General features: G+C 36.3%; 1 protein-coding gene across 1 annotated transcript; it reads left to right on the top strand.

The window, feature by feature from the left end:
• The first annotated feature begins 15,580 nt into the window (after nucleotides 1–15,580).
• Nucleotides 15,581–22,756, top strand: LOC130049060 (perlucin-like protein). Its single transcript, XM_056146108.1, has 4 exons — nucleotides 15,581–15,882; nucleotides 19,714–19,793; nucleotides 20,940–21,021; nucleotides 22,449–22,756. The coding sequence occupies exons 1-4, from the start codon at nucleotides 15,633–15,635 to the stop codon at nucleotides 22,664–22,666; spliced, it is 630 nt and encodes a 209-aa protein (XP_056002083.1). The 5' UTR covers nucleotides 15,581–15,632; the 3' UTR covers nucleotides 22,667–22,756.
• Nucleotides 22,757–25,020: the final 2,264 nt, after the last annotated feature.

The following is a 25,020-nucleotide window of genomic DNA, read 5'->3' as shown; positions in this document are numbered from 1 at the left end:
AACGATACTAACTTTTTTACTTTTCAAAAATGAACCTATCCTGCTTTCGTTCAATAGCATTAAAGAAAATGTTATTTAAGTGTTTTACACATAAACACTATATAACAAAGTTTGACCCGCCCTTGGGTCAGATCCCCTACTCCGGGGATCATGAAATTTACAATTTTTGTAGAGGCCTTCCTCCACTACATCACTATGCACTTAGTTTTTCTTACTCTGTGGAGTCTATAAGGGAGGCACACAGGCTCCTACAGATCTGTTGATATCCCTCTGATTATCCTTCGAGATATCAAAGAGAAACCAAAATGCTTACACCCACATTAAAGACTGTTAACGTCATGTTCCTTTAAAAGATATTTTTAATAATTCCTTTTTAGATCCCATGTGTTCAACTTCAAAATGTCCTGCAAAAAATTCAAAACTTGTGATATACTAATCACTAGAAATTCATTTAATAGTAATCTCACTGGACGTAGTTTCTGTACCAAAACTTTTGATAATTTGACTTGTAAATCTTCTAACGTTGTCTACGCCATTGAGTGTAACCTGTGTGGCTTAATTTATGTGGGAGAAACCAAGGGTTCACTTAATAAAAGAATATCGGGGCATAGATTTAAAATTAATAATGGTGGTAACCAACTTCTTTACAAGCATTTTTATGCACCGGACGACTCCATCTTGTCCATGAGGGTAAGGATTTTGGAGATAAAAAAATTACCAACACAAACAATCCAACATTAAGCACCACTTTTCGTTGACAACGATAGTATCACTGGATCATGGCCCTAGGCACTGCATCTCCATAATGTGTATGATGTGGGAAATTTGACTAGTCTACAAGGAAATAACGTGAATGTGATGAAACTCTTTCCCAATACCCAAAGACGGAAATGCAGTCATGGACATCGTTCATATAAAACACCAAGTATAAATGATGTCACGTTTGATTCACTTTTGCCTTACGTCAACAAACAATTAAGTCCAGATCATATTCGTACAAAACTTTACTCTGTTCCATTGAGAATTTTACACGTTATTTTAAGAAGCTATGCCTAGTCTATACTTGAATTTTTCAACACCTGAATATAGACTGATGTGATATTCCGGAAATTTATCCATCGATTATCCAGGTTATACATTGTAGTTTTCAATGTAAACATCCGTAATTTAGTCGCATGACCTAACACTATAAATACAGCGCGAAACAGTTGTCATCGGTCAGTTATTGTCGAAGCCCAGAGCGAGAAGACGTGGTGGACAAGTTTAACAGTAAGTTGCAAGCAATAAAGAGATTTACTGAGTAAGCCAGTGTTTAATCCCGTACGTTGTAACGGTGTTAGAGTGGAGGCATTGAGGCTGTCCTTTTAATAGGCTGACCTTAATAGTAAGATACCTGCCACTGTCGAGGTCGACCAGATAAAGGCTAGCCACATAATTCGTCTGTCCTGTGTACTGGACTTGAATGACGACCACGCTGTTGCTCACAGTGTCTGCCTGAATAAAGTTCTACAGTGTGTGCAGCGGTTGATGGGCTATCACTTGTACTGTGAGTCCTGAATAAGGCTGCAGTACAAGCGTTAATCCGAAGTCAGTCAGTCGTTGTCTGAGGGTGGTCATACCCATTGTTAAATTATTTTGATATTATAAATCATTTGGTGAACCCCTGATCTTTGTATGTTGATTGACTTTCCACGATTGCATAGTAATTAATAACTTGGGTAGGGTTAGGCCATATTTCTATATATCTGCAGGCCCAATTTCTAATTACATTCCAAATTTTATTTTATCAATGAAAGTTGCTATTCTAATTACACTTCGAACCCTTGAATTGACAAGGCACGAACTTTGATAACCTTCTTGCATATAAGGAAATACGTTACACTGAACTCTGTGATTATTGATGTTGCCCATCACAAACTCTACCACAGGCTCTATAAACCAGCACAGACCATGGACGATATTCCTTCCAACTCATGCCGCTAGTTCCTATGCATATAAAGATAAAACATGACGCCTTGCTGCATTATTAATGGCCTTCTGTTTAAAATACCAGTTGGTATTCTTGATGTCACAAATAATTAAAATGGGAATACTTGTGATGGGTATTCAGGGCTGCTGAGCTGTAGGACAGTTCAGAGAGCTAGTACAGATAAAACCCTGTACGGAGCAGGACAAAATGCACACTGTTGAGTCCTTATATCCTTGTATTCTTGCATCGTCGTTTCATAGATTTAATATCAAAAAAATTCTAACATATTTTCCTAGCATAGTTGCAGGGGCTGATCCAGGAATTGTGGTTACGGGGGGACACTTTATGAGGCATTGGGTCCAGGGCAAAGCCCTGGTAGGGGTAGAGAGGGCAAAGCCCCCGGAAGCTCCTGGATTTTACAGATTTTATGGGCTTTGAAATATTTCTCCATTAAGTCACTTGTACTATTTTCTATCATTTTAATAAGGTGAAATAAAACTACCCAAATTTTAAGGGGTTTTTAGGGGGAAAATTAGGTTCTCCCAATAAAGTAATCCAAGAAAACAAACGTTGGAAAATGTTGTGTTTAATAACACGACAACTAAATGGTAGTAATAAGTTCTTATTCCTGTTTCTGTGCATGGATTTTGCACTGATATTTTGGTGAAACAACACACGATTGGTTCAGTCTGTACCAAAAACACTGTATTGTTTATAAACCAATGGATTTCGGCGTGTCACACCATCGCACTTTGGCGTGTTAGACCATCGCACTTTGGCGAATGAATGTATAACATCGCACTTTGGCGTGCCACGCCATCGGGGTTTGGTGCAGACCAATCTCAATCGCACTTTTGGAGTCCTACATATGTATATAGGGCTCACGAGGGATGTGACCTGTCGACAGTGGATGCTTACTCCTCATAGGAACCTGATCCGATCTCTGGTATATCCAGGGGTCCGTGTTTGCCGAACTCTTTTTTTTATTGCTTATAGGAGTTATGAGATTGATCACCGTTCGTTATCTTCCAGTGTCATTTTGGCAGTGAATTACGTTATATCTTTACATGTTGCTTAAGATCAATTCTATGTAAAAATCAAAGAAATCAGATAGGGTCTGGCCACTCAATGTCACAGATTTCTTTGATTTTCACAGTATTAACTTTACTTGCACCATCTTACATAATTTCAACCCCACCACCAAATTTCTACCATCCGTTGCCATGGAAACTGACAGCAGTCTATGAGGGCTAATTGAACTGCAAAATTCAGCCCGTTTTACCCATGTTTTGTCCTTGTGGTATATTAAAAATTAAAAAAGACAACTAATTTTCTCCATAAATCTCGATTCCCCATAAAATTCCCTCCTTATTTATGATATCTATATCCACCTATGGTAAAGAGTGTGTTACTGACCGCTGTACCAATGTATTATAATTTGGCACTTTGCCAAAAGTGATTTTTTGTTGGATTTCATTGATGAATTTAGAGAATTTGGAAAATACATACAGCATAATCAACTGCCATGAAAGGATGTCCATATCAAAGACTCTTAATATATATTAAAAGATTAATGGTGAAACGTAGTGCAATTGATCTGTAGTAGCATGAAAACTGTAGATTTGGGCATTTTGCCAAAAAGGGATTTTTTGTTGGATTTCGTTGATGAATTTAGATAATTTGGAAAATACATACAGAATAATCAACTGTCATCAAAGGATGTCCATATCAAAGTATCCTAATGTATATAAAAAGATTAATGGTGAAACGTAGTGCAATAGATCTATTGTAGCGCGAAAACTGTAGATTTGGGCATTTTGCCAAAAATTCATACTAATGATAAATAATACAACCTACACCATTATCAGTTAAAATGAACACTATGAGCAATTGATATTTCAAAAATAAACATGGAGAAGTTTAACATATTAATAAAAATTAGTTAGAGTGATTAAAAAAAACCATGTAAACATAAACTGTAATCCAGTAGTACCCCCTCCCCTCCCAAAAACACCAAGTAAATTTTGCAATCATTTCCATAAACGAGCTATATTACATGTACTGTATTGCCATGTAAACTATTATCAATAACTATTTTAAAAAAAAGTCTTCTCAAGATATTGGGTAGATACCAATATATTGTTCATTGTACTGCCTTGTATTTGCTGACCTTTGACCTGGAAATCATTAGGGTCATCTACTATTCATAACCAACCAACATATGAAATATCATAATTGAACAACAGGCCCAAGACATTGGGGGGACAACATTGCATAGAGTACTAGCTACATTGCACCTAGCCATTTTTAATTGATTGATTTTCCGCCACAATCAACAATTTCTCAGTTTTCTGGTGGTGCCCAGTGTTTATTGGTGAAAGTGAGAACCCAGATACAATGTACCTGGGAAGAGACCACCGACCTCCCGAAAGTAAATTGGGAAACTTTCTCACTTACCAGCGCGAGCGGGATTCGAACCCGCGCTGACTGAGGCCGTGTGATTTTGAACGCTATGCTTCAACCACTCGGCCATGGAGGCCCCTGCCATTTTTAATCTTTTGACCTGAAAATCAATGGGGGTCATGTACTACCAGTGATCAACCCCTGAAGAAACTGGTCAGACATCAATTGTACAGAGTATTGTATTGCACCTGGTGACCTTTGGACCAGAAAATCAATAGGTGTCATTTTCTACTGCAGAAACTGCATGAAACTTTAAAATTTATTGAAGTTTGTTCAGTGTTACTGTAATCTATGTTGACATACCAGTAATTAGTAATTTATAATATTAACACAGAACAACTCATTTTTGCAAAGTTGTTTATTCAACAAACATGGATCACAATGTTATCCAAACAACACAATCATCTTTTTTTAAAAATCATTATAATAGTGATTTTCCTTCAACTGTTCAGTAATGAATCCTTATTCAGTAGGCTCACATAAGACACTTGCAGGTTAATTTTGCAATGTTTTAGTTACATTAGTCTTCTGACACCAAAACTTAATCTTAACTAAGTCATGGTGTTTCCTTAGAAGAATAGACTACCAGTTTACTGAATCAGGATGGACTTGTGTCGTGAAGTGTGTTCATCGACTGTAAAACTTGCAGGTTTTTTTCTTTCCACTCTCAAGAGCTCTTCTTTGTCTTCTATATCATATAAGAGTCATGGAATGCATCTTCTGCTCTTCAAGTTCTAAAAAATGTGTTGAACAAATATTGAAAAGTTCATCTTATTTTTCACATTTTCATACAGTACACACCTAATTCAATTTAATACTCATAAATTAACAACATGTCCACAAACCTTATTGGTTACCTGAGTATTAATCAAATTTAAAAAAATTCAAAGTATCACTATAGCTCTAAGGGCTATGAAATCCATATAAACACACTATATGACTCTTTTGGACCCACATTCACAACCCTGTGTTTTCGAAATTTGCAATTTTGGTACCCCTTTCTGTTTTTCCTTCATAAGCATTCAGCTTTATTTAAGGTAGTTCCACCCTCCAGTGACGTCATAAGATTTTGCGGAGTCAATGATTTCATAAGATTTATGCATAATATGAACATAAATTATGTTCGAGTCTTTTTCAATAGTTATTTTAAAAAATCTTGTATAACCATAAAATATTTCAAACGTATATGAATAATCAATGAGCTAAATTTTCACAATGCTATACGAGTTATTTCCCCCTGATCACAGGGAGCGTGCAGCACATTGCTGTCCTCATTCGATGGTGTCAAGTAAGGAATAAATAGAAAATTTGCAATTTCTGATTGCAATCAATTGCCAGTTTAAGGAATTTTTCTAAGAATTAAGTGTAATGACTTGAAAACAGTATAACTGAACGAAATGTCTTAGTCACTGATTACATGTATGTGGCCCTTGTGTGTTTTTCTTGCAAGCAATGTATGGTCATGATGTAACAAAGTATGTAAATATTAACTAGTCCTCAATTTCTTTAGATCAGAATCATGATGTCCTTAGTATATCAGCAATTCTTCATTATTAATTTCTATCAATATTTTCGACAACTAAACACAACAAAACATGCAATAAAATATGCCTAAAACACATGTGCAACCAACGCATACATGTACATTATCAATTTATCGTTTCACAATGAACAACACTACTTGTTGCTAAATGTATACCAGATGCCAATAAACAAAGCATGTTAATTATCTCGAATTGGCATCTCTAGTGTAAAATTTATGGCATGTCAAACGTTGCAATATTTGATCTTTTCCATTTGCATTGTATAATTTTCCATTTGTATTCTATATTTTCCATTTGCATTGTATAATTTTTCATTTGCATTGTATAATTTCCATTTGTATTGTATGTTTTTCCATTTGTATTCTATATCTTCCATTTGTATTGTATAATTTTCTATTTGTATTCTATATTTTCCATTTGTATTATATATTTTTTTCGTTTGCATTATATAATTTCCATTTACATTGCAAAATCTCTCATTTGTATTGCATCCAAGGGATTGTTTATTTTGATTTGTTACGAAGGATTTCATTAGTTTAGGTCCCACTTATATTTAGTCGTCACCAGCTGCAGGTGACGTACCACAAATAGACTTTTACTATGCTACATGTACGGGCACGGTGGCGTAGCATTGGGGGTTCTTTAACGTGTCAACGCCTGTTGTAACACGGGGTATCTGCTTTTAAGGTCACATTATCGGAAACATCCGAGATTTTCACTTTTAGATAGCAATGCGTACGGGAAAGTATTAACTATATTTACGTCTGAGGTTTAATGCAGCAATGACACGAGTAGAACTCGAACATGCGACTTCACGGTTACGAACCAAAGGGTATATCACTGAACTACGGCGATCGGTTCCATATAAAGACTAGTTGAACATACATGCAGCTAACAATGAGGAATCTTGCCCCGGGAGACCCCCCTTCCTCCCTTCACAAATATGATATTTTGTATATAGATGTCGAAAAAAGCATGCCTGTACGTTTTGTTTTGTCAGAATGCACTTGTTCCAGGGGCGGATCCAAGAATTGCGGTTACGGGGGCGCCACTTTATGAAGTAGGGGGTCTGGGGGCCGCCTGTCCAGGGCCAAGCCCTGGTAGGGGTCCAGGGGGCGAAGGCCCCGGAAGCTCCTGGATTTTACAGATTTTACAGGGCTTGAAATGTGTCATTTTTAATATTTAGTGAAATTAGTAAAATGACACAAATTTTAAGGGTTTCTGGAAAAATTAAGTTCTCTCAATAAAGTAATTCAAGAAATCAAAAGATTTTGTCATTTATTTTCCGGGAATGGAAGAAATTATTGCTTCTTTTATCGTTTAATACATTTTTCATTAAACAAGATACCAAGATTAACCTTAAATTTGAAAATTTTAGGGGGGGGGGGGCGCCCCCTTAAATCCGCCACTGACTTCGCCTCCCCCCCCCCCCCCCCCCCCGCCTCCACCAAGGATTTGCACTGGACTCACTAGGGATCTTAAGACAGTCCCCAGACATCCAGCAGTTTACTGCACCCTTTCGTTCAGAATTATCTAGATCAGCCAGTGGTTAAATAAGAGACTAGTTTGAATATGCTGATCACATTAGACGCATAAAAGCGATCAATTAATCGGGGGGTTGGAGGGGTTACGCCATTACACTTAGCAAATACGGTACATTCCTGCGAAACGTGGCTCTTCAACATCTCGCGCATTACCAAATTCGATAAACGATAACTTAAGATTAATCCATTAAATAGTTGTAACAAACCAAACTCGATGTTAACAATTGGTTGGGACCCAAAAGCCGAATTAAGTCCCCCGAATCTACTGAATTCTGACTAAATAAAAATGTGCATGCTTTTCTGGACAGTTCTATTTTTTTTTTTAATTATCAGGGTGGGGGGGAGAGAGATTCGCCATTACTAGAGCTAACTACGTATTTTAAAAAATAACTAGTCTTGCATGCATGACCTGGTCGCGGTAGCTCAGGATATCGCTTGGTTTGTGGGCGAGAGGTCGTGAGTTCGAGAACCGTTACTGTCAATGCCGCATCAAACCTAAGACATAAACAAAGACAGTGATTGCTCCTTTGCCAAACACTCGGCAATTAAAAGTGAAAATCACGGGTCTTTCCGCAATGACTTTAAAAACAGATATTCCGTATTGGCATGATAAAGAACCGTTATTGCTACGGCCCTGTGCGCTAAGAACGTCTACATTTGTGGTACATCAGTGCCGTTAACTAATGAAATCCTTCGTAACAAATCAAAATAAACATTACCTGGATACAATACAAATGAAAAATTATACAATGCAAATGGAAAATATAGAATACAAATGGAAAATTATACAATACAAATGGAAAATATAGAATACAAATGGAAAATTATACAATACAAATGGAAATTATACAATGCAATTGAAAAATTATACAATGCAAATGGAAAATATAGAATACAAATGGAAAATTATACAATACAAATGGAAAAGATCAAATATTGCAACGTTTGACATGCCATAAAATTTTTTGTTAAAATATTTTTTTTGCACGTGATTCAATATTTTGAAAGTTAAATTTTGTGTACATCAACTTACAGCTCTTCTTCTAAATGAGCACAAAAACAATCATCAGGCACATACCAACATTTGAACAATGGATCTGCCCCCTTTTATTATTACAAAGTTGGTTACATATAGTTCTATAGATAGGCTGTTCCCCCATCTTTTAAAAAAAAAAGCATTGTCATGTATGTTAAAAGTTAACAGATGAATAGAACTGAAAGATCAACCTTTGCCACCTTCCTTCTTCAGCTTTGGATTAAAAAAAAATTTACTTGTCAAGAATTTTCAAGCAATATTATGAAGTCCTCCCCCCCCCCCCCCCCTCCATATCACATGTATGCTTTCATTGTGTTCTTAATTCTAGGTGTCTGTTGTTTTAAAAACAGACTACTACTGAAATCCTCAGTATTAATTGCATAATTTGGACACAAATAAATGTCAAATACACTTATAACACCCCCCCCCCCAACTCTACAATTTGACGAAGTGTATATCTTAAAAAGTTTTCTCCATAAAATTGAAGAAATCAAACCCTGGTTCTAAAACAAAATTCTTAATTTTGGTATAGAGCATTTTTAAAAGTACCGTCAATCCAGAGTCCTTAAATTTACAATCTATGTTAATTCCCCTTGTCCCAAAGATGCCTTAAAGAAATTTGAAAAGAATTGAAAGGGTGGTTATCAAGAAAAAATATTAATGTTCAATTAACGTTTTATGATGACTGACGCAGACAAATAGCAACATGTAGGTCACTTGAGTGATTCTAAACATTGACCTAATTAGAATTAATCATTTTTACAAATGATACTGAGCTCATACACATTTGTACATATATATATATATGTGCGTCATTGGCAACAAAACAACTAGTCTTTTTGAGTATGCTAATTAAGTGAAGTAATAATTTTTTTAGGAAGTTGTGATGAAAACGTTTCAAATCATCATGTCGCATAAAAAATGGATGGTCTCATGTGATTATTCTACAGAATTCAGTTTCCATGCAGGCTCTATAACAAAGAAACTAAACCCAATGTACCACATTCCCCACATAAATTAATTTGTTTTAGGATTTATAATACTGGGATTCAAATTATGTATTCAATGTGTATGTATTAATGCTGAATATTTACCTCCTCCAAGTCAGTAACTTGGTCAACTCCATCTTTAGGTGATTTGCACAGTATGATGCTCATACAGCTGAAACACAGAAAAGCACACATTAATTACATAAAATAGTGGTCATGTACTTTGGCCAAAATAAGTGATTATTGGATGAAAAAGTAAGAATTCAAAAGTATTTGAATATTTACAATTTACATTTAATATTTTTTTTATTTACTTCAGTTGACAGGACCTACATGTATTAAAATTTGAGGGCCCAGTTACAGGACCCAATTCAAAATCATCAATTTTTCATCATTTAATTTTTCCAAATCAAGTGTCCTAAAGTTCATAATTACAGAGATGAGAAAACTTTAAATCATAATAGTATTTGTGTGATTTCTTCTGTAGATTAGAATCATCACATATTAGTGGAGGTTACCACAGGTAAACAAACTTGAAGGTAGCCTGGCTCACCAATATATATGATTTTAACAATCTTTATCTAGAATGCACACAGGACATTCACATGTTTGTTTTTATTGTAAACTTGACAGTCAGAGAGAGAGAGAGAGAGAGAGAGAGAGAGAGAGAGAGAGAGGTCATCACTTAGGATTACATAAATTAAGCCTAGTCCTTTTGAAAATGTCCACATGAAACATGATTTTATAAGTATTCCCCGATTTTTACAGATCTTGAACTCTGTGTAAATGTGATAGGAAACTCCCTGAGTGAATGATAGGCAGGGGACATACTTAACTAGTATTCTATATTGTACACCCATGCAGTAAATGACAGGACTACTTACAATGTTCAGTCTACATGTATACCACTATAGCTGACTAGCCTGGTTGGCAGTATAAAATAAATTTGGGTTCTCATATGTTTACTATAACCCAAATTTTCTAATACATTTTATTGAGCCTTTACTTTAGAATTTGGATTCTAAATCAAATAGAATACTTACGTCAATACAAGTTCCAACACGGCAACAGGCAGGGCTTTTTCATATTTTCTAAGAATATGTCTGTCAGCTTTCTGTTTCCTTGGTCATTTTTTTAGTCAGATGTGATGCAATAAAGCGTTAAATTCCACAACATTTACTTTTTCTACGAATACGTAGACGATTGGATGTTAGAGTCCGGTGACTATGGCAAACATCAAACGGATTTGTATTCCACGAAATAAACCGGAATCCTTTAGTACAATTGAAGATAAAGATCGTGGTAGTGAATTAAATGAACAAAGAATATCTGATATTGATTAACTTCTGAAGAACAAATTGAATAAAAACTCAATTTCCACCTCCTGCCATACTGAAAACAAATGAAGGCTGTTCATATCTCCAATACAAGAGAGTGTTACAAAGGGCAATAACTCTTCTGGTGTATTTTGGTTTGTGCATCAGAGGAAACTACTGGTTTATGTGTTTATCTTTGGTTTCTCCACAAATGTGTTTCTGTACTTTTTAAAAGTAAGAATCAATACATTTTACTAGCATGTGAGTTTACACTAAATGACTGGGCAAATATATTTTATCCCTCTCTAAAAATTACATATATCAAACCCTTATACATCATAAAAATAATTATTTCTATTGTTTTCAAGGATTAAATAAATACAAAAAAATGTCTAAAAGCTAAAACCTAGCTCAAAATAATTTTTACAATTGTTGTTTTTATAAACAATAGCGTTTAATTTTTGATTATTCAAAATATAACATACATGTACATAGCTTGTCCAGCTTGTGTGAGAGGATCGGTTTCCATGGCAACCGTTGCTAAGTCAAACCTTTGCATGTCCTTTTTGTTTTATATCTATCATAATATTGTTACACACAAAGTTTCATCAAAATCTGTGACATACCGTGGCCACTGAATTTTGATAGTTACATAGAATCAGTCTTAAAATCTAAAATATTTATTATTGTAGCATTCAAAGGATGTTTAGAATATTAGTATTTGATATAAATATAAGAAGCCAAAATACAATGGTAAAGTGCCGTATATTCTGAAATAGTCCATATTTAGTTAATTTACGTAAAATATTGTTTCTGGGAAAATGACATCTTATTCATTCTTTGGATAGACTTGCAAACTAATATAAACAAAGAAGTGGATACGTATTTTAGCTTGTACAAAAGTTTTTTGTTCTTTGAAACTGAAAGAAAATATCTACTTTTAGACTTGAGAAAATGATCGTCTTTGTAACGTAATTCACATTCCTCACGATAAATTAAAGATTTATACTTTTTGACATCATAGACAGTTGCTTTTCAAAAAAAATGGAAAACACAGATATTCCTATCTGGTGATCAGTCATCCAAGTAATTACCTTCTTAAACGCCACTCTGATTCCACTCACAAGTACTCTGAATTTGAAATAAAGAAGAGGTACTGTGAGCAATGCTCACTAAGAATACCCCCCGCTTACCCCAATCTCCCAAAGGGTGTTGGTAATAGGTATAAACTACCTCTTTTCTGAGTGTAAAAAACAAATGGCATGACAAACCGAACCATATTGCTACTTCGATGTCCAGTGCGCTTGACTTTGACCTTTTGACCCCAAAATCGATAGGGAACATTTTCATCCCATGGGTAGTCCATATGTATGATATGGTGACTGTAGGTGGAAAGTATAACGCTTTAGAGCCCGGAAACCATATTGCTACTTTGATGTCCAGTGCTCGTGACCTTTGACCTTTTGACCCCAAAATCGATAGGGAATATTTTCATCCCATGGGTAGTCCATATGTATGATATGGTGACTGTAGGTGGAAAGGATAACGCTTTAGAGTCTAGAAACCATATTGCTACTTCGATGTCCAGTGCGTGTGACCTTTGACCTTTTGACCCCAAAATCAATAGGGAACATCTTCATCCCATGGGTAGTCCATATGTATGATATGGTGACTGTAGGTAGAAAGGATAACGCTTTAGAGCCCGGAAACCATATTGCTACTTCGATTTCTAGTGCGTGTGACCTTTGACCTTTTGATCCCAAAATCAATAGGGAACATCTTCATCCCATGGGTAGTCCATATGTATGATATGGTGACTGTAGGTGGAAAGTATAACGCTTTAGAGCCCGGAAACCATATTGCTACTTTGATGTCCAGTGCTCGTGACCTTTGACCTTTTGACCCCAAAATCAATAGGGAACATCATCATCCCATGGGTAGTCCATATGTATGATATGGTGACTGTAGGTGGAAAGTATAACGCTTTAGAGCCCGGAAACCATATTGCTACTTAAATGTCCAGTGCGCTTGACCTTTGACCTTTTGACCCCAAAATCGATAGGGAACATCTTCATCCCATGGGTAGTCCATGTGTATGATATGGTGACTGTAGGTGGAAAGGATAACGCTTTAGAGCCCGGAAACCATATTGCTACTTCGATGTCCAGTGCGCTTGACCTTTGACCTTTTGACCCCAAAATCGATAGGGAACATCTTCATCCCATGGGTAGTCCATATATATGATATGGTGACGGTAGGTGGAAAGGATAATGCTTTAGAGTCCGGAAACCATTGCGTCTACAGACGAACGGACGGACGGACAGACAGACGGACAACCCGATTCCAGTATACCCCCCCCACAACTTGTTGCGGGGGGTATAAAAATATGCTGGAGTTCCTCATTAACAAATTAACAATAGCTTCGTGGTATTTGGTGATCAGGTCTTTCAACAGTCCTTTGTGCTTCTTTGTTAGCTGACCCTTTTTATTTCTATGAAGCAGAATTTATTTTTTTAAAAAACTACTACGTGAGAAGTAAAAATATCTTGCTGTGGCCTTCAGTTTGACATTTAGATAATATGGGTGATGTGTTAACTATTAACAATAATGGTTTTCATTAATATGTCGATTCGATAGATCCCAGTGTACTAGAAATAAAAGACACCACTAAGTCGTCCACTTCTGCTTTATAGATATTTTCTTGAAAGTAGATATTAACTGCAAATTAACAACTCAACTTAATGGAAACCGGAATGGTTGCATCTTCTCCATCGTCAACTTTCCATATATATGTTGCAAACTTTCCCTTTATTTGTGAATAGTTCTGTCTCCTTAATCTGACAAGACGGACCATTGTTGGGATCAGGCGCCTAAGAGGAGTATGCATCCGCTATCGACCGGTCACACCCGCCGTGAGCCCTATATCCTGATCAGGTAAACGGAGTTATCCGTAGTCTAAATCAGTCTACCAAGAATGGCACAACAATCGGCATGAAACACGTCAGACACCATTTGATCCAATGACAGGTTGTATTGGCAAACTACTAGATCGTTATAACGACCAAAGAATTTGCGAAATGCTTACTTTAGACGACACCATTGAAATCCACGCACCATCAACTTGTTTGTCGGTAGCCTGCCTCGATTTAAAACCAACCATACGCTGAACAAGCTCTTGCGTATTGAATCAGTTGAGAGATATAAACACCATATACTATAATGGAATATTGCTACATAAATATTGGAAGTTGACGATGGAGAAGTTGAAATCATTTCTCATATTCAGAAATGTCGCAGTTTTTATACCCCCGAACGAAGTTCTGGGGGGTATATAGGAATCACTCTGTCTGTCTGTCTGTCTGTCTGTCTGTCTGTCCGTCCGTCCGTCTGTGCAGATTCCTGTCCGGCCCATAACTTCTTTGTTCTTTGACTTAGGCATACCATATTTGGCACACAGGTAGATCACCATGAGACAATGTGTCGAGTACCTTTATGACCTCTATATGACTTTGGCCCCAAGGTCAAAATTAAAGGTTTTTTTTACAATGGATTCGTGTCCGGGCCATAACTTCTTTGTTCTTTGACATAGGCATACCATATTTGACACATGAGTGTATCACCATGAGATGATGTGTCATGTACCTTCATGACCTCCATATGACCTTGACCTCAAGGTCAAAATTAAAGGTTTTTTACAATGGATTCGTGTCCGGGCCATAACTTCTTTGTTCTTTGACATAGGCATACCATATTTGACACATGAGTGTATCACCATGAGATGATGTGTCATGTACCTTCATGACCTCCATATGACCTTGACCTCAAGGTCAAAATTAAAGGTTTTTACAATGGATTCGTGTCAGGCCCATAACTTCTTTCTTCTTTGACATAGGCATATCATATTTGACACATGAGTGTATCACCATGTGTCGAGTACCTTCATGACCTCTATATGACCTTGAACTTTGACCTCAAGGTCAAATTTGATTATAGGGTTTTGACATAGTCATACCATAAGACATTGATGTATCACCATGAGACTATGTGTCATGTACATTCATGACCTCTTTATGACCTTGACCTTTGATCTCAAGGTCAAAATTATAGGTTTATGTCTTGGATTTGTGTTCGGACTATATCTTCCATTTTCTTCTACAAAGGCATACCTTATTTTGACACTCAAGAAAGAGGTAATTTATACCTATTAACAACACCCTTTGGGAGATTGGGGTAAGCGGGGGGTATTCTTAGTGAGCATTTCTCACAGTACATCTAGTTCATTTTCAATTCATCAGTAAGATATCGCAGGTAATTATAGATTCAATTTCACGCGTTTCGAGTTTAAAAGTAATGAGAATGTAAGTGATGGGTTCAACCGACCGTATGATTAAGGTATTGATTTTAAAATACGCACATGTACCACATAGCACTGTCGCATAATTTTCTGTTTTGTCAGATTAAGGAGACAGAACTACAATGAAAATACTTTGAGATTTAAATGTATTTCTATTCGTTTAATATGCATTTAAGGCTTTCGTAAAGACGTATTTTTAAACGAATATCCATCGTAAATTAAAAAATTTATAGCGTGACTGACCTTAAAAGAATAAGTTTATGCTTTAAATCAACAGAAAAGACTACGATATGTCGTAAATAAACGTTATAGAACAGGAAGATGGTTATGTTACAATACTTGAGAGAGATGTATGTTCTTTTTCTATGCATTTCTTTCCTTATTCCATTCAAAAACTGTTGTGCTTTAAATCGTGAAATGCAATTTACCAGGCTTCCCGCTTATGATGACGTACTGCCCGTGGATTCTACCCACTACCTCGCAGAGCTTCAAAAGTTGGGGTATATTCAGTGTGGAGTTCACTGTTCGGTTCTTAAACCGCATTGTGCAGGGATGTTGTACAACGGTAGCCTGAAGACTTGTATATTACTTAAATCTCACTTGAACAGTGGACTAGTTAACTGGGATCAGCCGCATTTTGGATGGAGATTGTTGGTGAACTTAAATGGTAAGGTAGAATTTTTGATTCATTATTGAACGTTTCAGTTTACTTCAGAATTTTAATTTATTTTAGGAAATATTTCATTCATGATCAATATCAATACATACAGACAATTCAATATGAATCCAAAATATATAGTTGTCTTTGTTTTCTTGCAAAACATTTCTGTGCGAAAATTTGAAAAGGTTGCTGCGAAAACGGTTGATTGCGTCACAAAAAGTGTTGACAGCGAGACTGGCTTCAGTATTTTGTACATAAGGCTAATAATACAGCATATATTGCATATGCTTAATGTGTAGATTGCATCATCAACAATAATAGTATATACCGATAATTGCAGTACACACCTTAAATTATATTAAACATTTTCAATAATATTGCACACCGATGACAATACTGCAGACCCGAGAAATGTATCACGCACCCATAAAACTGTTCGCGGTAGAGCGTTTTCTTCGTGACCATGAGGTCGTAAGTTCTAGCCCCACTCGTGCCATGGCAGCGTTAAAGCTAAGACCCAAATTTTAGGGAGTGATTCCTCCTTCACCAGACGCTCGGCATTTAGAAGTGAGAGTCACGGGTTTTTAGGGTATGACCTTAAAATCGGAGGTCCCGTGTCGCAACAGGCGTGCCACATTAAAGAACCCTTACTGTTACGGCCCTGGGTGCTAAGCTTAGAACTAAGTTTGCGGTGACGTTTCAATGAGTAAAAAAATATCGAAGTGGCGTAAAAACAAACAAAATAAACACACCGACAAAGTTATTGCATAGCGAACTGTGTAATACACACAGATAATGGCATATCAACACTAACATTTATATGTGTGTTGTAATTGTGTGTGTAACACACTGTCAATAAATGGGGGTCTTCTTGTATAATATCTCCCGTGGGGATCTGGGTTAGGATATATTTAAGTCCTCGGTACACCTTGCCTGTCGTAAGGGGCGACTAAATGGGACAGTCCTTAGGATTTGACCGCAGAAACCGAGGTCCCGTGACACAGCAGGTTTGGCACAATAAAGATCCATCCCTGCTCAAACGGCCGTAAGCGCTGAGGATGGGCCTAAATTGTGCAGCCCTTCACCGTCAATGGCGACGTCTCCATATGAGTGATAAACTCGCGAGAGGACATTAAACAATAACATCAACATAAACGATGTACCCATATTTGCACATACGGAAGGGATCTACAATATTTGGCGTCTCCAAATGGGTCGAGGAGAAAGCACAAAGAACTGAAAACAAAGGCCATTGTTGTGTCTGTATAGAACTACTGGTAATGTGTGTGTAGCTAAGACGGACATTTGCATGGCTGTAAAACCCACAATTTCTGTGCGTCAAACGGTTTGAGTGGCTGTATTAAAAGCTCTTCATATCGTTTAACAAATACATCTCGAATATCATTATGTCCTTTTCTAAGCACGAAAGGTGACGATAAAGAACCAACAGCAATCAATCTAGTCTATAAGGAATACAACATAAAGAGTATATTATACAAATATTGCATGTAGTTGAGGGTAACATTGAATATTTTCACCCCGAGAAAACCATTGTCAACCGAGGCGTAGCCGAGGTTGACAATGGTTTCTCGAGGGGTGAAAATTTCAATGTTACCCTCAACTATATGCAATATTTGTTTTATTATACTGAATGTTGTGTAAACTGGAAAGCAGAAAAACTTACGTCTGTTGACATTTGATCAATCACTGTCATGCGATATTTCGTATTCCGATGCGGGTACTCGCGTTTATTACAAACGCTCAAACGACGTCGTCTAGCAAACTACGGCGAACTGTACGCGCATAAATTTGACGCATGTGATATTTTTTTTATAATATCACCCGTTGTCAAGTACTGTTACCCGTTGCTAAATAATATCACCCTGGGGCGCGTGTTTTCTGTTCTTAGAGGGTAACAATATGTTGTTTTTTTCAAATGCTTCTCGACCAATCAGGTTCGAGTATTTTACATGAAAGTATAATAATTAGAATTAACGCATCATATATTAAAATATATCAGTTGGGGTTATTTCTTGTTTTCAAAATTTGATTTATTATCAAATTATATCATTTTTCACTTGTATATAGACATTACTAGCTATATAGGAGAGAAGACATAAAAATTTGAAGCAGTGAGGGTTCCTTATCCACAAACGACAAAGGACATCCAACCCGATCCGCGACTTGGCGCTTATAGAAAGAACACTTGAACTTTGACTTTGATGCTTGGGTTCTATCCCGCTAACTTGCGGTTACTAAGCGTATTCCTTAACCATTATTCCCCAGCTAATCTCTCTAATATGGGTACTAATAATGTAAAATATTATTTCTCCATTAAATGGTTGAAATGGAAATATCTCTTAAAAACAATTATTTTCATGTGTCTTCAAAATTAATTTATATTTTGAAAAACAATAGATTAAATAAAATGCTATTGAATATTTAAGGATCTTTCGTGTGTTAAAAGACTAAGTCAATTGTAAATACAGAATGTGTTGTTGCAAAGGATAAAAAAAACTATGGATAAATATACCTCAAATTACGAATATTCCAACAATATACTTAAATCTTATAGATATTGGAGACCACAATTTTCTTCCGTTTTTCTTATATATATTTTGCATGGGTTTTTCGTAGTAAAGCTCTTAAATTTATATATCATCCTGACATCTGTATGGCGTTTCATTCAACAACAACAATATATATATATATATATATATATATATATATATATATATATATAAAGCACAGAAAATTCCACTTCATTTAGATACCCACTTCCGCCCCTACCCGGGGTTGAACTCATGACCTGCGGAACCAAATCTCATAGCAGCATGTAACCTTATATATCTATAATATATAGCTCAGTCTGCTGCATAAGCCTTAAATGTTAAAATATGATAAATATTTGTATGAAACACATCTGTTCAAAGTGATAATATATACTGTCGCTGTAGAATTGGGGTTAATAATAGTTAAGAATGACTCATATTAGGAATTGTTTAAAATGTAATTTAAAATGCATTTACTACATAAACAGTGCCTATTTGCATAATTACATTGGGAAGTAAAATAAGAATTAAAAGAATTAACTTTTATTTATATTAAATTTTAAATATTTCTATTGCATCGGTATCTTCAATATCTAGGTTCGAATTTACAAGCACCAATACCCCCATGGATGTCTTTAATTACGGTGTTTGAAGTTTGATACGCCAACCCAACATGGGTTTACATATTTTATGAGCCAAAGCATGCATGTGAAATCAGTGGAATCATGCAAAAGTTATGATCTGCTACTGGAGCATTTTGTAATTGTGTAATTTCTATCCATAATTAACCAGGTATTATTAATTTATGACTTAATCAAACCTCCTGCATTAAAAGCAGCTCGTTACGAGTCTCCTGATATTGATAAAATAAATGAATCTTTAAAAAAGAACTAATTTGCTTCAGAAGCACGGGGGAGAGGTTTCGCTAATGACATTTTTTTTTCAGAACTGGCAAAAAGAAATTCTAAAGTGAAAACAATATTATTTTGCAATAAATTAAATGTAATGTCTTGTGGTTTCGTTTGACACCTCTTTGTTCATTCTGTCAAAAATGCGTTATTTCAGTCCGTTCCACTGGAACTCTCGCTTCTGCACTGGTCATGTAGGCCAGAAACTGGCACTAGGTAATTCAGTGATTCTGAAACTGTTAACCGGTTCATCATGATACTGGTGGTTTGTGAATATTCAATTTCTTTCAAATATTGAAATTCTGTAATCCAATGTTGACGACAGTGAACTGTATACTTAACAAGATAATAACCGAGTATCTATCTATTTTGCACAGCATGTCAGCCAGGATGGTCTCCCTTTGATGGTCACTGTTATTTTCTGAACATGACCTCAGATGTACACGATGTAGCCTCGGTAAGATTTTCATTTTCATAGTCATCGCAAATGAAATTCAGAGGAGTATACCGGAAGGCGAAGATAACGAACAATTCATATAAGTCTGTCCGTAGATATTATTTGTCCCGAGTATATATATCTAACATTTTATTAAAAATTTATGTATATCTTATATGAACATTGAAGTTTGAAACACCTTCTTTTTTTGAAGGAGAGTTTTTAACGGGGATATTTTTTTTCATTTTGAAGGATTGTGTTATATTTTCATTTTCCAGAGTATATTTTAAACCCATTTTATGAGCACAAAGTCACTATCTTCTACGATCCAGTGTGCTCTGCGGGGGTATTAGTCCCATTGGGATAGTTCTAGTTAGCTTTGATTTCAGAATCTTCGGTCTGGACCTTTTCGCTGTGGAGGAAATTGTCGCGTAAATGTATATTTCAATCAAATTGGATTTACAGTGTCATTGTGATATTACCCCACTAGTATTCGCTGTTCATTAGAATTTTCTTTGGATTCAACTCATATTTCGTCATCTAGGTATCGAATTTAGCAATATTTTTTGTTGAAGCATTTTACATGAGCATTCAATTCTGAGTGTTGACAGTGAACATTTAGGAATGGTAGAGCAAGCCATAAGATAATAGGCATTGTTTCAAGTCCCTTTGTACTAAATTATTTACAATTGAATTTATATGTAATTAAACCCCGTAAAATATCGGAATATATGAAGACACTCAAATAGTTAGCGCGTGTTAATCAATGTATCGATCCCTGCGTTTGATAACAGAAATGTACCATTTTGTTTAGGGATTTCATTTTCTTTTCAAAGTGATTTACATAATGTAGTTAAAGAGATAGTAATAAAAAAAATCCTATCGTCAGGATATAAAAGGCGCATATGAAACGCGTCATCTGGTGAGATAGTGCACATTGTACATAGGTTGCCATAAGGAAACTTTAAATGTAAATGTATTCATTTGCTAGGGTAAAAGTGTACTTGGAGAGAGGCCGGCATCAAAAGAAAGAATTTTCATTGAACACATATGATTTTACAAACCATACCTGTGTAAATGCCCAATTGGACAACTTTTAAGCTAAATACATGTGATGTAGGAGAGATTTTAACACACGTACATAATGTAATATGACCATTATTTCAGGCGACGTGTCAACAGCATGGGGGGTATCTGGTGGAGACCGACTCGTCGGAGGAGAACACGTGGTTAACAAAGGAATTCCATAGTCAGTTTCTCCTTTATCGATTTACATTTATTTGCGTAGCAATAGTCCATTGTCACCTGTATATGGTGTTTATATATCAACTGATCGGTCGCGCAGTGGTAGAGCGTTCGCTTACGGGTCTTTTGGATATGACCTTAAAAACTGAGGTACTGTGTCGAGGCAGGCGTTGGCACGTTAAAGAACCCTTACTGCTACGATCGTAAGCGCTACGTATAGGTCTAAATTTGAGGTACTTCATCTACAACTGGTGACGTCACAATATGAGTTAACAATTATCGACGGGACGTTGAACAATTACCCAACCATGTTCACGAAACTCTTCTGAATTCATTAGGTACTCTGTGGACACTATTCTACTTTTATTTGACCAAGGTCCCGTGGGGATCCAGTGTAGAATCCGTCCTCAGTATCCCTTGCTTGCCGTAAGAAGCGACTAAATGGGACGGTCCGTCGGATGACACCGCCAAAACTTAGTCCCCGTGTTACAAGTGATGAAACGGCCGTAAGCGCCGAGCAAAGGCCTATATTATGCAGCCCTTCACCGGCAGTGGTGACGTCTCCATATGAGTGAAAGATTCTCAAGAGGGACGTTAAACAATACTCAATTAACCAACCAATCTGATAAAGTATGAATACGTCATCTTTAATGGTAACAGTTACAATTACATATCAAACTACTTACACTAGAGGGTACTTCAGTACGTACAGATCGCGGTGTTTCAGAGGTTAGAGAATGTGTTTAATAAACGGGAGGATGTGGGTTCAATTCCCACTCGTACCCTAATCCTGTCAATCCGATGATGTAAAATATAAATATATATAATTTACTTCTTCGCTAAACGCTCAAAATTTAGAAGCGAGGGCTTACGATCTGGAAAATCTTATATGCCGAAGTCACTTCTCACAGATGTCAGCGCGAAATCTAACACGTTCTAGTACACTGTACGACTCTGATTGTCGACACAGTTCAATCTTATTGTGTTACTACCCGTATAACTGGTGACATCTCCATTTGAGTACAAATACTAAAAAAGAACGTTATTCAAACAGTAACAAGGCTACAGTATAGTATTCTAGTCTTTATAAAACTGCTTACCAGAGATGCGTCTGAATTCCTCTAAAATCAGAGGAAATCTGGTAAAAAAAAAAAAAAATGGAGGAAAACACAATACGCTAACCGGAAAAAAAAATATAATTTTCTTTCATTTTAGATCAAACCTCAGAATGGTGTTTTTCCGCCAATCAGAGGATTTCCTCTGAAAACACATTGTAGGAAAAATCACAGCCCTGGCTTACACATTCTTAAAAATGACATTTTAGCATGTTTCAATGTTTTATGATAATATTTAAACACATGAGTTAAACACATGAGCGTAATTCAGTGTTTGCAATGTTAACAAAACTACCTACACTGCAGTTTATTTCAGGTTCAGGCGGTTGGATTTGGAATGGAATCAGTGACAAGGTTCAAAATGGAAAATACAGATGGACACGCCCGGATAGTCAGGTGACTTTCACGGGATGGCGACCAGGAGAGCCCAGTGGCGGATCAGGTTCACAGTGTGCAGGTTTCGACCAGACCGGAATTTGGAATGATATGGGGTGTAATCAGCGGTACAGATACATCTGTGAAAGGGATTTTTGACAATTTTGGATTTTGTAGATCATCTAATAGCGTAGAGATTCCACTGCACGTTGATGATTTCACTCAGAAAATGCACATATGTAAAGTGAAATAACACAATCCACTGAATTGGTTGATGTTTTCCCCCACACTCAATATTTTTTCAGCTATCTGGTGGCGCCCAGTTTTTTATTGGTGGAAGAGAGAACACAGATAAAATATACCTGGGAAGAGACCACCGACCTTCCGAACGTCAACTGGGAAACTGTTCTCACTTACTGGCGCGAGCGGGATTCGAACCCGCGCCGACAGAAGTGAGAGGCCCTGTACTCGGTCACGGAGGTCCCCACAGTATCTCATTAGATACACACATACCTATAAGCGGTTGAATCTCGCTACACATGACAGTACACCTGAATTACACTAGTCAACTTGAAAGGAACATATTTCATATTCCTTTTTATTTGGTACACTCTAATGATATGGTAAGGTTTGAAATTCTTTAAATACTATGGATTAAAATTTGAAAAATTGTCAGAAAGACACTACTTTGACCACGTGATCATATATAAACACACATAAATCGCACTACCTCCGAAAAAAAAATCAGATACACATAAAAAATCTACTACATATTCAATGATAGAAATGTGTAATGAATCCTTTAAAAATCTAGTCTTCATATGAATGGGTATATTTAGACAGCGGATCCAGGGGGGGGGGGGGGGGGGGGGGGGGGGGGGGGTGTCCTAACACTCCCTGGACTTTTGAAATTTCACATTTTTATTTTATATTTGCACCTCAACAAGACTCTGGATTCCTGCCTACATCTTCAACATACATTTTCAACTCGTATATTTTAAAATGGTTTGCGAGTTTACTAATGAGATTTTTAGCTCTTCTGAGCCAAAGGCTCAAAGAGCTAATCATGTGTCTGGTGTGCGTCAACTTTTTGGAAAAGGGGCTATATCTCAAGAACTCCTTGGTCATTTTTTGTCACAGAATATCCTTGGCTCAAGGGCTTTCGTTTGTACTAAAACTAGGGTTGTGACCTTTTAACAAGGGGAGATAATTAGGAAAATGCAAACAAAAGTAGTGCTTGCTAAAAAATCTTCTTCTCAAGAACCACTGGGTATATTATCACCAAACTTAAGCATAAGGATGAGGATATGTTTTAGATAGAAAATTGTCCAAGGCATCATCCTGGGGCAAAGGGTGTGGTCTCAGGTCACTTCAAAGTTGACCTTAAATTTTGTTTTGTTAAAACTTTGATATTTTGCTTAGTATAAGGACTAGGATCATCAAATTTTGTCAGTTGTTGCATCTTAAGACCTAATATCATGTTATTTCAAAAGTAGGTCATGGTGACCTACTTTTTGAATTTTTCAGGTAATTATCATTAAATGGATTTTGATGCATATCTTAGACACTTTTGAGCATATGATCATCAAAAGTTGTCTGTTTATGGATCATTAGACCTTAAACTGCGTCATGTAAAAAATACGTCACCATGACCTACTTTCTGAATTTTATGGCTAATCATTTATGAATATATATTAGGTTGTTATTTCAGATAGCGAGCGTTTTAGAGTCATTAAACCTTGTAAGATGATGCGTCTGGAGGCCTCGAAACATATTTATTTTTTTTTAAAAGTAGGTCACGGTGACCTACTTCTTGAATTTTGCAGACATTCAAATTTCACATTTTCAATTGTAGATGCATAATTTAGAGACTATGAAAGCTAGGATCATCAAACTCTGTCAGTTGATACATCTTGGGTCTTCATGGTTTGTTGACCAAAACGTAGCTCACCGTGACCTACTTTTGGAATTTGACGGCTATCTGTGATATTGACCACATTATGTAATTCTTTTCGTTTGTCCTGAAGAAGGGACGAGTCGTCCCGAAAATTTGACATTCACGTTGTTCGTGTCGTTGGTCATTTTAGTGCTTTGTATAATTTTTTGTATTTGACCTTGTATGCATGTTGTGGATCCGACACTTTGAGGTATCAGGTGTTGTTGGAACTTTAGTGCTTATATATATATATATATATATATATATATATATATATATATATATATACATGATGGTAGAAAAAAGGAGGGTGGATGGGTGACACCGCACAACATTTCATTTGTAAATTCTTTAAAATCTTTATAGTATTTCATATGCATACATATGTATATATATATATATATATATATTATTCATTAATTTACCAGAAGCTACGAAAATTCAGCTCGTGGTTTGTTTGGTTTTTTTTGTTTTTTGTTGTTGTTGTTTTTTTTAAATTTAATGGGTAGGCTAAGTCAATACAACCTCGCATTGGGTCAAATGCTGCCTGACGTGTTTCATACCGATTGTTAAGCCG

This window comes from Ostrea edulis, chromosome 8, assembly GCF_947568905.1.
Source record: "Ostrea edulis chromosome 8, xbOstEdul1.1, whole genome shotgun sequence".
Lineage (NCBI taxonomy): Eukaryota > Metazoa > Mollusca > Bivalvia > Ostreida > Ostreidae > Ostrea > Ostrea edulis.
The sequence above is the reverse complement of the archived record's forward strand: the minus strand, read 5'-3'. Positions and strand labels throughout refer to the sequence as shown.